The sequence below is a fragment of the Trachurus trachurus genome (assembly GCF_905171665.1).
Source record: "Trachurus trachurus genome assembly, chromosome: 1".
In the NCBI taxonomy this organism is placed as follows: Eukaryota; Metazoa; Chordata; class Actinopteri; order Carangiformes; family Carangidae; genus Trachurus; species Trachurus trachurus.
This window is the reverse complement of record NC_139891.1, coordinates 17,242,227-17,258,038: the sequence shown is the minus strand read 5'-3', so window position 1 is coordinate 17,258,038 and position 15,812 is coordinate 17,242,227. Positions and strand designations below refer to the sequence as shown.

The 15,812-nt window shown below is 44.9% G+C and overlaps 1 protein-coding gene across 2 annotated transcripts in view; it reads right to left on the bottom strand.

Moving 5' to 3' along the window:
* Positions 1 to 15,340, bottom strand: part of fam184b (family with sequence similarity 184 member B) — a 23,282-nt gene extending 7,942 nt beyond the window's left edge. For both annotated transcript variants that reach the window (XM_083982775.1, XM_083982776.1), the window contains exons 1-9: positions 14,776 to 15,340; positions 8,018 to 8,206; positions 5,680 to 6,354; positions 4,910 to 5,045; positions 4,296 to 4,447; positions 3,004 to 3,537; positions 1,705 to 1,812; positions 1,292 to 1,596; positions 397 to 535 (exon numbers count right to left, since the gene is read on the bottom strand). In XM_083982775.1, the coding sequence (XP_083838901.1) occupies positions 397 to 535; positions 1,292 to 1,596; positions 1,705 to 1,812; positions 3,004 to 3,537; positions 4,296 to 4,447; positions 4,910 to 5,045; positions 5,680 to 6,354; positions 8,018 to 8,206; positions 14,776 to 14,925 (2,388 nt within the window). In that variant the 5' untranslated portion in view covers positions 14,926 to 15,340. The remainder of the gene's footprint in view (positions 1 to 396; positions 536 to 1,291; positions 1,597 to 1,704; positions 1,813 to 3,003; positions 3,538 to 4,295; positions 4,448 to 4,909; positions 5,046 to 5,679; positions 6,355 to 8,017; positions 8,207 to 14,775) is intronic.
* Between the last annotated feature and the right edge of the window lie 472 nt (positions 15,341 to 15,812).

Sequence of the window (15,812 nt, the reverse complement as noted above, 5' to 3'; positions counted from 1 at the left end):
AGTCCACAACTAACCAACAACAGCAGTTTCACCCAATTCAGTCCACTAATCTGATTAATTTTAGGTGGATCTTGACACTGACCCTGAGTCCTGTTCTGCTCCTGCTGACTATTAGGTTTCTCTCTATAATGTTGTAATGTTTAGACCTCACTTTGCAAAGTGCCCTGAAGCAATGTGTGTTGTGACCTGGTGCTGTATAAATAAAATAAAAAATCAATTAAAGTGAATTGAATGAACTTTCATTATGTGATTCACACCCACGTCTTAGACCATTTCAGCAATTACAAGAAAGTAAAGTCAAAATACAGTAGTATATCAATATGATTATGAAGCTACAATTACACTCCTAAGAGGAAAATCAAAAGACCAAGGCTCTTTATTATTTAAGAGACTCACCTCGTCCAGTTGACCCTGCAGCTCGGACATTTGGGTCTGCATCTCCTGCTCTCGGTTCTGCCATCTCTGTTCGCTCTCTGCAACTGCAGCATTCATTTCTATCCTGAACTCTGCTCTGAGACGATCCTCACACTCTGCCCTGAAGGTATGCATCAGAAGGAGACGGGAGGCAGAGTTAACCTACATGCAGAATTGCTACATGTCTTTATTTCTTACCACACTGTACTGTTTGGCTGTGCTTGAGCGGTGTAGTCATTTTATGTTTTCTTTTGCTTCCACCTCATTTTGAAAGGATTGTTTTTTATTAAGTTTTATGTCTAGTAGACAGCCTGTGCATAATGCTACCATGATTATTTCTTGCCTACCTGCGTAAAACCTGTTTTTTCCTTGTCCTACTAAAGGATTAGTCCCCAATTGTATTTCAGGAGAAGAAACTTGTAGTTATATCGGTCTTTATAAATATGTGCATCTGAATGTCCAATCAAAACTTATTGAGGATTTTTGATACAATAAAAGTAATGTGCTGTTTTAAAAAATATAGATGTGAATGTATATTTGTGTTTCACCATATGAGCCAGGACATACCAATTGCGCATTGCCTTTACAGCAAATGTTTACTTGCTATATGGATTTAATTGTAATCCAAATTTTTCATCTGTTCTTGCCAACACACATTTCACCACACGGAGCTCATTCAAATTAAACTGTATCGAATTGAAGCGAGGAAAACATGCTGTAGGTTGCTGTGAGCTGCAATTTCAATGATTCGCCTCTCAACTTTGATCTTCTCCAGTGATCACTTAGGAGGCGGAGGGCAGGGGGAGATCACAAGCAGAGTCAAGGCTCTGTAATGTAAGCCTAAGCGGTTCTGGCAGGTCCGTGTTTACTCCGCTACCTGATCCGGTCCTCGGTGTGCCGCTGGCTCTGCTCTAGAAGGCTCCTCTCCGTGTTCAGTCGGCTCTGTTCCAGGACTTTCTCCTCCAGCCGGTGTTTGTCAGCTCTCAGGGAGGCTATCTCTCTCTGCTGCCTGTCCCACTGCTTCTCTGCGTCCTCCTGGACCCGAGCCAGTCGACTCCGAGTCTGATGAAGCTCTTCCTCCAGACGAGAGCAGTGCGGCCCACACGAGGCCGCGGCTTCGGGCGCCGCCTTGTCTTTCTTCTTCTCCTGTTGCTGTTGGATGGCTGACTCCAGCCGACAAATCTGAGAATGCAGAAACATGAACACATCACATACTGCTAGTGTTAGAAACGAAAAACAGCCTCATACGATTTTATTTGAGCTGATAAAAAAGCACATTTGACCTCTGACCTCATTAGTAGCATCTTTGAGTTTTGTCCGCAGCTCCTCTCGTTCCTTCTCCAGCTCGTTGCGTAGCTCCTCACCAGCTCTCCTCTCCTCCTCCAAACGTGTACATACCTTAAAAGAATATTCATCCTCATCAAAATCATTATTACATTAACAGTTTATCCTCCTTTTATCACTTTAACCCCACCGTTCTATCATGTCATTATCACTACGCCTAGTTAATAATTAGTCATGATGAAGTGCACATTATTAGAGGCTCAAAGGGCAGACAATTATGTGATAGAATCTCTTTATATTTCTACATGTATACTGAGAGCAAAAGATTTTCATTAATCTCACTCAACCCCCCGACTCGTGGGGTCTCAAGATGATAACAGGACAGTGGATCAGAACCGTTACATACACAGTACATTTTGGTTGAATATTAGCTTTTTGTCTCACTAGACTACAGTATGTATCATTTTCACCTTTAGGCCTTTAAAACATTCAAAAGGAGAAAAAGAAACAAGTCTTTGGGTGACATGGTCATAAACATATGCAGCTGCAAGTAACATGAATAGATGTTGCTTTGTTTTTATGGGGTCACAAGCTCAAAATGTTTAGAGAAGGCCACAGCAGCTTGATGACTGATCCCCTCCTGCTGTAGCATGATTTCTTTAAATTCAGGAGTACGTTTCTTTTCTCGGGTTTATGAGTCAAGGAAAATCTGATTAAAACAGCTGGACGAGCCTAATTTCTAAGTTTGTTGAACAAGGTTTTTTCTAAATGAGCATATCATTAGTGCATCGCACAGATTCAGAGCAGGGAAAGTTTTACTGCCGCAGCTGTGTGACAGGACTCACAGCAGTTCATCTCTGTATCCAAAATAATTACATCCAAAGTCTGACTGAAAGTGAAACTAAAATAATTAAGCCTGTATGAGCTCGCTGCCACAGCTGAACAGCAGGCTATTTTTAAAATTCTGATACAAGTGCACACTACGGCAAAACTGTCCTCTTTTGCTACAGAGCCTGTGCTCTCACTGCACCGTCAGTCCACGGGAAGAAAGAAGAAAGGTGCGAATATCCCTCCAGGTTGAGGTATCAAATCACAAATACTAATATATTGAACACAGTCTGGGGTTTAACCATAAACATACAGGATCAATTAATAATTAATCAATAATAATTAACTGTACATGACCTGATTTTCCCCGATCTGGACTCCATTGTGCATGTGAACATAGATGCTATAGAAATGGATGGTAGATGCTTTTCTAAGGTTATTAGTTGAATGAAACTCTGCCCCCTGACAGATGCTGACCTCTTGGTTGGTCTTCTTCTCTGAGCTCAGAGCTTCTTGGACGCTGTGCAGTTCGGCCGCGTGTCTCCTCATCACCTCCTCGATCGCCTTCCGAACCTGCTCCTTCAGCCGCTTCCTGTCCTCCTCGGCCTTCTCCACCAACCTCTTCTTCTCCTCCTCCAGCTTCTGCTGCACGTTGGCTCTCTCCGCCTCCACCTGCTCGATGTTCTTGTCCAACTGGGAACGAACGCGAACCCTCTCGACCTCCAGCTCTTTGCGCTGCCGCTCCAGCTCTTCCTCCTTTTCCCTTCGCAGGCGCTCCTTGATCTCTTCCACCTCCTTGTGCAGCCCTTCCTTCTCCTCCTCTCTCTCCCTGCGCAGCGTGTTCCTGTCCTTCTCAAACTGATCCCTCTCCCTCTGTAGGCTCTCTCTTTCTTTGTCAATTTCCTTCTGCAGTTTGTCCCTCTCGTCATCGGCGTGCTTCTGGATGCGACGCAGCTCCTCTGTCTGGGCTCTCACCATCTCTGAGCGCAAACTGGACAGGGCCTCAGCGTGCTATAAACACACACACACACGCACGCACGCACGCATGCACACACACACACACACACTCAGTGCCCACTTTATAAGGTTCAACTGTTTGACATAACAGATCAGCCTCAAATTGTGCATTTATAAGTTTATCATGTTCAGTTTTTAGTAGGGATGTCACGATTATAAATTTTCTTGGTACGATTATTGTCAGAGAAATAATCACGGTGTTACGATTATCACGATTATTATGCATTAATTAATTTCACAACACTATGAATGTGTAAAATCAAATATAGTCAAAATATAACTACATTACTCATTGTTTACACAAAATATTTCAAGTATCTATTACAGTAATATATGACCAATTATTAATCCCCAGGGGAAGTGTTTGAAATATTCAAACTGTTATCTATACCAAATGTTTACGTTTATTTTAATCATTTTTGTTTTGTTTTGCTTTTTTTTAATTAAAAATGACACGCTAACATTTAAATTCCTACCAATTTAATGTTACGTTAGGTAAATGGACCAGTATCTGTGCATTTACCTTTATTTTGGCGCACATCTGCCGATATGGTTCCAACATAATCTTTTTTGGGAAGTGACGGTATTTAGGAATCTTTACGATTAAATAATTGTGGCGTTTAATACCGCGATTAATTAAGTAAATTAAGTACAATTTAAGTAAATTAAATTACAATTAAGTAATTGTGACATCCCTAGTTTTTAGTGTTAGAAAATAAAACTAGCAATAGCCACTCATACTGGACTGTTACCTGGCGAATCTGCCGGGCGTGGTCGCTGTTTCTGCCGCTGCTCTGTAGCTCCAGTTCTCTGTTCCTGCTCTGCAGACGACTCGCCTGGCTCCTCAGTTCCTCCACCTCGGAGCACACACACACCTCACAGCCTCCACGGTTCAACAGCTCCTCTAACACACAGAGAACACACACACGGCACACACCAAATTAACACCAGCAAATGCCCCCCATGTAAACACACACACGCACAAAACATGCACGATTATGTATTGATTGATTATTATGCACAACAAAGGAGAGGCAGAATGGAAGAACTGCAGACCAATACGGACTGAGGTAAGGCCAAAAACAAAACTCATTCTCATGCAATAAATAAAATTCAGGCTGTTTTTGCTGACTGTGTATGATGACACTTTGATGAAACTGTTTGCCTTTGCAGAGGATGAATAATGTGTGTTTGTTGCATTTCCCGTATATATTATATTGGCGTGAGGCAAAAACTTGATTAATGCTGAGTCAGCATGAATAATGGTAATGCACTGAGCTCAGCTGAATCTCAGCGACGTGATCTTTCTCCAGCGGACAGGTGGGCAAGGCGGACACAGACGGCGAGAGGCAGACTGGACGACTACCTGCTCTGCTCTGCAGCTCGTCTTCCTGCAGCAGCAGCCTCTCCTTGGCAACTGCCAGCTCCTCCTCCGCCCGTTTGGCCACGCCCTCGGCCTCGGACACGCGCCTCCGATCCAGCTCCAGCTCCTCCTCCAGGTCCTGGAGGGAGGCACGAGGGGCCCGGGAGGGAGGGAGGGAGGGAGGGAGTGTGGAGCGAGGGCAGGTAAAGGAGGGCGACGCAGAGGAAGTATTGTGAGTTAGCAAAGAACCACAGGGGAATAGAGAAAAGAAAGAGGAAAAGACAGACGAGGGAGAGAGGGAGAGAGAAGCTGACAGCAAAAATTGACACAGATAAGGTGGAAGAAGAGAAAGAACACAAGTCAGGGAGAGGGAGTGAAATAGAACAAAAAAAAATGGGGGGATGAAATGTGGTGAGTCAGGAAACCTTTAATGGTCTGCTGTGAGGGCTTATGTCAGCTCTGTGCCAGCTCTCGTAGGGCGTCTTAATGCTCATGCGTGAGGTGGTAATGGTGGTGGTGCAGCGAATCTACCCTGCTCAAACTACTCATTAGCAGATAGTTGGCAGTGGGAATAGCACTCAGAGGGCAGCCTGTGGTTACACAAGCAAGATACCCCCCTTCTCTCCCCTCTCTCTCTCTTTCTCTGCTTCTACCCCCCCCCCCCCCCCCCCCCCCCCCCCCCCCATCCTTCCCATCAAACCTCCTCCTTCCCCATGCAGTCAGTCCCCTTTTTTAGTGTGAGTGGAGACACTAGAAAGTGAGTGTGTGTTTACCTGTATTCGCTCCTGCAGCTTCACCGTGTTCCTCTTGCTCTCAGCCAGCCTCTCCAGGTGACTTTCCACCTCGGCCTCAGCCCTCTTCACTCTCTCTCTCAGAGCGCTGTGCATTCCTTTCTTCTCCTCCTCTTCCCTCTCCTCCCACCTCTGCCGCTCCTCCCTCCACTCTGCCTCCATCTTCTTCCTCATGTCCTCGTTCTCCTCACTCAGATTGTTCACCTTTTGCTCCCATTGCTCCCGTTCCTCTTTCACCGCTTGCCTCTTCCTCTCCTCTGCTCGATCCCTCTCTTCCTTCAGGGCCTTCACCTCCAGTAAGAGTGCTTTTACTCGTTCCAAGTCCTTGCGCTCCTCTGTTTGTTTTTCCTCCTCGTCTTTCTTGTTGTCCTTGTCTTCTCTTTGTCTCTCCTCCTCTTTCCTTTCTTTATCCTCATCGGCAGCTTTCTGCAGCTCATCGCATTTGGCATCCAGCGTCTGGATCTGCTCCTTGGCCTTCTCCAGTTCCATGCTCAACCTCAGGCTCTCCTCCTGCGTAGCACTGTTCTGGGCCCTGGCCTCCTGGAGCTCTTCCTCCGCCGCTTGGAGCCGCTCCTCAAACCTTTTCCTCAGCTCCACCTCGGTTTCCCGCCCCCTCTCCTCTGCCAGGATGCGGAAGCACTCGAAGTCTGCCTGCACCTGCATGGGGGCACAGAGGACGACACGTTCCTCCGCTGCACTTTCACACAAACTGATTGGTAAATGAGTAAACACCCCTGTAACTGTGTAAGACACACTCTTCTGTTAGAACTGCCTAAATTGATTCATATTTCTCCCAAAAGCAATTATCTGTGCCATGGTAATCCCACAGCTCAGGTCTTTCATGAGGGCACGGACTCTGACTGTCCTGTACCACTGTGTCTTACGTAAAAACGTTGCTCTCAGGTTTAGCGGCTGCTCAGATCGAGTGAACAGAGAGGGCAACGTGTTTACAAAAGACATGAAAGAGGTCAAACTGTGGCCATAAAAGCAAATTAGCTTCGGTGTTTGACATTCAAACAATACTCAGTATGAGACATAACATCATTACCAGTGCTGCACTGTCTGAGCCGCACATTCATTTCTATAGACGATAAACTATTATTCGGCTTGCCACAAAATTGAAACAGAATTCAAAAGTAACTTTAAATATTAAACAAGGTCTCCTAGAAATAAAAGACAGGGAGATGTTTTTTAACATCTTATCTTGTCAGTCTATAATTTCTCCCACTGAAGTTTCTTAGGCTTTTGTTCTTGTAATTGTAAGGAAAATACAAAAGTTGCGTTTAAACGCAGGTATCATTGAGTCGTTATTGTAAGCTTCATTCTTGGTGTAAGTTGAATTGTACGAGTACAACATTTTTGGTGCTGAGCTGCTCACCACTGACTGAGTACTCTCAAGGTGTAATAAGGAATGAACTGTAAGTGATTAAGTTATTCATTGGAAGTGAAGAAACACTGTATCCTTATAATCAGTATCAAAGCTCTTTCCCGGAAATGTCTTGTAAATTATTAGGATATTATTCAGAAATCACAAGTTTGTAACTTTTTTTTTTTAATATCTGGGCACTTCTGAGTGTGTTGTTGTGCTGATATGGTTCAACATAATCTCTTCCCTAACTGCACTCTGACTCTGACAGTGTATTCCTCCTTTTGTTAATGTATTCATCTTGTCTGGCCCATTTTCCACTGTGTTTACTCACCAAAAATACAAAAGCTATTTGGCCATTCTTGTCTGTGCAAAACAGAGCCCACAGGCTTCAGCCATTAAATGACTATTCATGTATTTGCTAGTCAGTGTTTACAGTTGTTTCCTTAAAACACACTTTATGCACACTTGTCTATCTGCTATGAATCTGTACCAAAATATAAAAAAAATATATAACAGACCAAAGAGGAAAACATTTCCCAGACAACAAACAAGCCAGACAGATGAGCAAGGCCAAACATTTCAAAATAAAAGTTTATGGTCTGTGTACATCTTTTATCTCTTTACTTGTTAAGATGCATCTTTTTTTCCCCCCAAAAGAGCTCATAAGAAAGTCATGTGGGTATTTATGATTCATGTTGATGTTTTATTATGGTGCACAGCATGTAAATTAGGCATTAAGAGCATGAGGACTGGATAAAGTCTAAACTGGGTTGACTGTTGTAGGTCACATTAGGGCCAGGTTTGATTTGCTGCTCCTGCTGGGAGTTAACACATTAAATTACAGCAATACAACATGCCCTTGAATGAGGTCGGCTCATCTCATGATCTGGGAGATAAGAATGCACACACGCACACATGCACACACAGATGGACACACACACATGCACTCACCTGTGCCCCAACTCTCTGCTGCTCATCCAGAGACACCTGCAGCTCAAGGAGGCGTGTCCTTAGCACTGTCCCCTCCCCTTCATGACACGTATCCATCAGGATGCGGTGCAGCTCCTCGTGATGGGCTTGGCTCAAGGCCAGCAGCGCCGCCTCCTGCTCCTCATTCTTCATGTTCAGAGAGTAAATCACCTGGAGAGTGTCAACAACAGACGGAGAGAGAATTAGCCTACTGTAACAGGCATTCATGTTTCTTTGCCCTAAAGAAGTAGATTTTGTAAAAATGTGATTACGGTTTAGGATCTTTTCTTTAGCAGCTATACAGGGAGTGACTGCTGTGCCACCACTGTCCTCGACTGTCGCTGGATTATGAAAATATCTCATATTGAAGTGCGTCGTCAAAAACAGTCTATGTGCCCCAGAAACTGTGGATCACAGTGTTCTAATGTTCATTAATTACTCTTGTTCATCATTAAGCGTTGTGTGCTTGGTTTGGCCTGCTGTGCCTTAGCTGGGCATAACTGCTGTGTATTTTATGAAGCCAGTCTGCTTCCTTCGCTGTGGTTTTCTGTCTGTAGAGTAAAGTGATTGAGGAAAACGTGCTTTTATGTAGCATTTTCTCCATTTTCGGAATAAATCAAAGCCAAAACAGTTCTCTTTTTTTTTGTTTCAGTGTACTAGTAGACAAATACGTTTTCCCCTCAGATAAGATTTATCTTATATTTGAGTTTTGTGCACAATTTGACTTTGCTCATTCTTTTATGTGACTGACAGGATTCAAACAACACTATTATTGTGTGGTGGAAAGTTTGTCTCAGAGTTGATTTCAGGTCAAAATCTGACTTTGTCACAGTTAACAGCCTCTTGGATACAGATGATTTACTACACAGGGTTTCTTTCCTGATGCATCTGAGATACATGACAAACAACAGGAAAACTGACACCAGTCTTGTCCACAAACACAGAAATTATGGAGCCGATATTTAGAGCCGATAACAAATGTTAAACAGAACATGACTGATGTGGAAACACAATCATCTCCACACACAGCTAAGCAACAACGCTGCCAACGTGCGTGTGTATCTAGTGTAACAAAAGGCCAGAGAGGGAATATATATACTCTGGCTTCATGCAGTGTTTCTCCTGCCTGACAACATGTGTGGCTTCTCTGTCCCTCTTCCCTATTTAGACTGTGACTAACACATGAAATATGGTCTGTTTCACCCCACTATTCACTTCACCCTCTACGCCATGTCTACAGTGTCATCAACCACTCCCCCTGACCCTGACGTCTCACTTACCCAGTGGCGTGTGTGTTTGTGTGTGTGTGTGTGTGCACGAGCATGGGTGTAAGCAGGGGACACATGGGCTCATATTTTACCCAGACGCCTCTCTGTCTGCAGCACACAGCTGGCACAGCACTGCCGGACATTCCCTCAGAGAGAGAGTGTGTTACCTCTCTCTTGAACACACACACACACTTGAATGGCCTCAATGTTATCAGTTGCCATCAATCTACGACGTATCTCCTATAATCCAACACCTTATATTGATGATGGATATAACATCTTCCCAAATCCTGATCACAAACTCACCTATCCCTCTCCTGTCAGTCAAACACTCGTACTGTATGTCACGCTGACTATTCAATCACGTCATAGCGCATGAACTTTGGCTCCCGAACTATGACTCATGACTCGGAGGAAGGAAGGTGACTCTGAATCGAGGGCAGGCTCTGTGTGTGTATGTGTGTGTATGTGTGTGTGTGCGCGCTGTTCTTGGCTGTCCCCTTTGGCCAGTTTACAAGTGGGAGCGAGGAGGGAAGAAGGCAAAAACAAAAACATATTTAGATCGACCTGGAGGTCAGGACCCCCTGAAGCCAGATTGTAGGCCATGTAGTGTACACGACCTACGACAAGATACACCACATGTCCAACATCGTACATACACTTTAACATTACATCCATATGTGAAATATTTTATTCCAAAGCCATGAGCATTAATATTGCTGCTCCACCAGCTCCACTCCTCTGGGACCACCCTAACCCACAAAGATCGGATTCAGCACATCTGCAATGTGAGGCGCTGATGTCAGGTCATCCGTCCTGGCTTCACTGATGCACCAATTCATCCCGAAGGTGATAGATAGGGTTGAAAATGATTTTTTATAAAGGGTTAGGTCTTGCAGTGGTCATGCATTATCTCCATTAGATCCTGAGCAGTGTGCTCTCAGTTACAGTAGCAGATCTGACTTGGTGCACTTACAGGCTAGCAGAATTGTGTGTCGCCACACAAAACAGGTATTAAAACTGCCCAGTACAAACAATCTGTTTAAATCTGTTTAAATGTACATGTTATGTTATGTAGATTTTTATGCTGTTTTTGTCCTTCTGTGAAAACAGCACGTTTGGCGATTTATTCTTTCAGCTACTATAATCCCTACTCACAACCTACAGTATGAATCACACTGTACTGCACTGGTTTCTGAATAAATGGAAGTTGTATTGTGTTTTTCCAGTGGCCCCCGTGCACTGTAACACACGACTACATCACATGACTCTACCAAAAAAACCTGAACTATAACTTTATTAGACCTATGGTTTTCTGTATTGGAACATTTTTTGAAATATGGCAATTTGAAGACTATTGTCACAAAGTCAAACAGCAAAAAAGAAGTAAGTGTTAGACACTACACAGTCAACAGGCTAAACACTATATACAGATCCACGTTGAGGTTTGTGAAACTTTGGTGTGACTTCAGATTTCAGTGTGATAACGATTGGGATTAGATGCAGTGCCTCACTTTGATTCAGCTTTCTGGGTGTAAATTTAAACTCATGAGTCCCCCACATGGGGGACTTGAAGACATAAATAACAATAACAGAGCCCCCAGTGCACTGATTATGAAAGAATATGGTCATATTATATGTCAAATTAAACAGCAGAAGCCTGGCTACAACGTGTAAAAAACCATGTTTATATGACCCAAACACAGCCCAAACACTACTCAAACAAACAACTAGACATCAAACTTCATAAAGCACCTCTGTGTGGACCCAGTCGCCACATTTCTGGCTCTTATACTACTGTACATTATGCAAAACACATCAGCGACCGCTCATGAGGAACGAGCCTGCTACAAACATTGGGGCGTTACGTAGCAACCGCGGCTAACACAGAAGCTAACAGCAGCAGGCAGAGGGAGAAGACAACAACGAACAAAGTCGAGCAAAACCAGACGCTGCGTGGCCAAAACATGGTCGTACATTTGCTCTTACCTTTGCTGTTTTGCCGTGAAAAGGTTGTGTTATGGGTAAATCCACAATATTTCCAGTTGAACTCTGCCTACTGTGCCTAGTGTTTACATCTGAATCAGCCGGACTGCTACTCCGCCGGCTGGTGAAGCCTGGTGCGCGCGCAGCCACGTTGCGCAACCCCACGTTGGCCTGCACGTGGATCTGCTGATCTGATTGGTTCATGGCTGTCACATGGCCAGTGCGGCCAATCACATCGACCTGGGTCTATAGCGTCATTCCTCTCTCTCTATTGGTTCGAATGAGCCGCCACTCACTCGAATCGACCACTCCGCTGCAGAGATAGAGGCTGATAACCAAACCCACCCAAATAAGCTGCTCTGAGCAGCAGGGCGCAGAGAGACTGAATCCACTGTGTTAGTCATTTACAATCGGTTCCAGTAGATTTATTTTCAGTTAGTTTATCCAAATTGTGTGAAAATAAAGATTAAACAATAGTTTATAGTAGCAGGTGGTTCCAAGCTGTGCCAAAAATGGACATTTTGGAAAGTTCGCCTGGATATTTTGTAGTAAAATCTCAATAATTTTGTCCTGCTTCAATTAATCAGAATCAACCACTGCAGAGACAATGTTCACATGTTGTACAATGATTTTATAGAGAGTTTGAGCTTCATCAGCATTATTCTAAAGGGCACTCATCAAAAATATGATTTTTTTTTAGGCGAATATTAATTTTATTAATTTTTTTTCTGTGTGTCATCTTCATTTACTCTTCACCAGTAACAGATATACTGAAATTTACACATCTCAGCAATTCCTCATTTTTTTCCCATTACTATGACACCAAAAGTATTCAAATAGACCTTGTGGTTGCAGAGATATACTCATTTTATTATGGATATGCAATTTTCGAGAAAAGGCCTAAAAAATAGGCTCGTTTTTAAAAGGTTAAGACACTTGGCATGGCAGCTTGGTCAGAGAGTGGCGAGAGCCTCTTGCTACTGTAAATCCTTCCTCAAGATCCCCATATTGATCCTACCAGTCGATAATGCTATTCATGTATCCTCACAAGCCAGTGCCCGTGCTTATTGACAATAACTTCATAGTCAGCAAAGCATGAAATTAATATTCTGTCTACAGTGTAAAGGAGAGTCGACACAACGCTGTTGAAACAGGAGTGAGATGTAGAGTGAATGGTTGGTGCACAGAGGAGAGGTTAGGCAAAGAGACAAGCACGCATGCACACACACTTTCTCTTACATCAGCCCTCTCTCCCACACACACACACACACACACACACACACACACACACACACACACACACACACACACACACACACACACACACACACACACACACACACACAAACACACACACACACACACCTCCACAGATATCAAAGAGGGTAGCGGGTGTGGTGGATTACAAAGCAGGGAACATTGTGACAGTGTAAGCTAGATAAGTACAGGAAATCACATAGACAGAATTAGAGCTGCCAATCAAAAGAGTCCATCCACACACAAACAGACACACACACACACACACACACACACACACACACACATCATGCTGCTGTTGGTCTTTGTGAGTCATGTGAAAAAAGACTTGTCTTCTGCATTCATGTGGGTGTGTGTGTCTCTTTGCGCACAAGCTTATGTGAACATTCACAACAGCTGGCCTGACATGGTCAGCTCTCGCTTTCTTCCCATTGGCCTGTTCCGCCATGTAAACACACTCTGATGTGCTACTGGTTTATCTTTAGCAGCACCCATTCAACCAGGGCAGACCACTCTCACTGGAAGAGAGAGAGAGCGAAGGGGGGGGGGGGGTGGGAAGCATAGGCTACGTGAGTGTAGATGGGTGAGCGGAGGAGTGCAGGACAGACAGACTGCAAGTGCAATACAGTGTGTGTGTGTGTGTGTGTGTGTGTGTGTGTGTGTGTGTGTGTGTGTGTGTGTGTGTGTGTGTGTGTGTGTGTGTGTGTGTGTGTGTGTGAGACGGTAGGGTTTATCAAATATATAAGGTTACTACAGCTGACCCATTTCCCTTTTCCTCTCCACTCCACACCCCGTCCCAAAACACTCAAATAAACCATGTGTCACATGCCCAGCATCCCAAGGCTTACACCTCCTATCAGATTGGATGACTCTTATACTTCCGCTGTGGTCATTGCAGAGCTAAAGCGGGTTGGCAGAGCATTGCATAAAGTTTCAAGAGAGAGAAACAAGTCCAGGCTTCTGAGAAGAGATATTAGGATGGATGGAGGGGGCAGGAGGGTGGGGGGGGGGGGGGGGGGGGGGGGGGGTAGGGGGTGTTGTTGCAGGAGATGTTGTGGGACTAGGCTGGAGGATTTCTGTAACAAGGACAGACACAAGTGCTGACCCCTCATCTGTGTCATCTCTGTCTGTGCTTGTGTGTCTGTGTATGAGAGGAAGCCATTCAAACAACACACACAGTAACACTGCAGTGTGTATTGCAATGCACTGCACACATTTGTTCTTGGACACACACACACACACACACACACACACACACACACACACACACACACACACACACACACACACACACACCTATGGGCTACACAGAGGTGAAGTCATAAGGGAAGAAGGGAAGTGCACAGTCATCAGTAATTGTCATAGCTCAACAAGCGACGGGTCATGCCCTGCCTCTGTAAGCATTATTGTGAAGCACAGAGAGGGAGAGTCCCCTTATAGCAACGCTTACTGTATGTAAAAAGCAGAGCAGATACACAGCCACTGCTGCAGCTGCCCAGCATCCCTGCCTGCACACATGCATGGAGGAAGGCATACAGCAGATTACTGATAAAGATATGATTATGATCATGGCCGAAGTCTCATTGATTATTCAATGAATGCATTCATCATAATTACAAACACCTACATGGTTATATATCTTACATCACTGTTCATTTGGCATTTTATGTAAAATGTGCAATTCTTTTTTTTTCTTCTTCTTTTTTATCTTAGCAAATCGATGCAAGGCGAAGATAGTGCACAAATCAACTTATTATTGCATCACTGTTAATTGCTGCTCCAGTAGGTTTGGATGTTAAATTGCTCTCTATCTGCAGCCTACACCTTACAGCTCGTAGTGATGAAGCCTAATTACTGTGTCACGAAGGCGAAAACCCTGCTCCAAGTTTCCCAGTCGTTATCCCAAGAGATAATAATGATGATTTGAAACACAGTGTCCACATCTAATGTTGATTAAGCCCATATGAGCTGCCCACAACTGTGATATTTGCACTCTACGGGTCTTTTTTTTATCTCCTACATCATGTTATCCTATCTAGATCCAACATTTTATTGCAGTGGTGTAGCCTACCTACTTCTAGTAAAATGCAGGTCGCCTTTATCAGTGCGTAATTATGGCAGATAGATAGTCAGGCAGCCATCAGATCATCCAATCAGCCTGACACACTCCGTGACAGCGGCGTGTCCGCCTCCCCCCCTCTCTCTCCCGCTGTCAACGGCAGGTCTTACCTTGGTGAGCTGAGCGATCTTCTTGCACATCTTGCTGTGCATCTGGTAGTCGTACAGCTCCTGCTCGATGTTGGGGAACTCTGCCGCAGTCCCGTTAACGGAGGAGCCCGGCCCGGGGGGCTGAGCAGCCTTACCGGCGCCTGAAGCCATAATGAAACCCCCACCACCACCTCCACCACACTCCCCGCGCTCCCCCGGGGGAACTTCCCGGACCGGAGGAGAGTCAGAAATGATCCTGCCGCCTCTCGGATGAAAAATCCCACCAGAATCGTGTCAACTTTTTACTCCTGCATCTCATCCCTGTGTCTGCTGCAGACCCGCTCCCGTAAACAGCAGCTCGCTGGAAAACATTTGGTAGTAAATCGGCGGGGCTCTCCTCCTCCTCCTCCTGCGTTCCGGTTTGTGCCCCCCTCTCCCGCTGTCCGCCCGGTGATCGCGGAGGTCACGCACTGGAAGTCCATCGGGGACGCGCTCGCGCCAACCGACCCTTCCCCACTGCCAGTAGATTTTTTTTTTTTCCTACTCGAAGGGGGAGCGCTCGAGGATGAAGGCGTACAGTCCAACCACCTGTCTCGCGGCAGGGGCGGAGAGGGGCGTGTGTATCCTATGGATCATTACCGGAGACAGCTCGAGAGGCGCACTGCTGCAGTGCCGCCCCGCCCCTACCGGCGCTGCTGTATCAATGCCGATCACTGTGTGGAGGGGAGTGGGGGGGGGGGGTCTAGGGTCTAGTCGTGTGATTTTACTCCATCAGTCAGGTTCCGTAAACACAATATGCGCAGAGCAGGTTCACTGGGCCCCATAGGCAAACAAAGTCACTGCCTATAGCCTTTTTTTATTTTATTTTTTATTAAAGTGATAGAAAACTATGGCTATACACTCAAAAAAAAAACTGCTGGGTTAAACCCACCGTTTGGTTACTGTGGGCCAGAACAATTTCAACCCAGAACCAACACACTTGGCCATCTGGGTAACAGAGAAGCCTTCTACCCATCATCTTTAGATAGGCAACTTTTATAGCCTATTTATTGTTAACT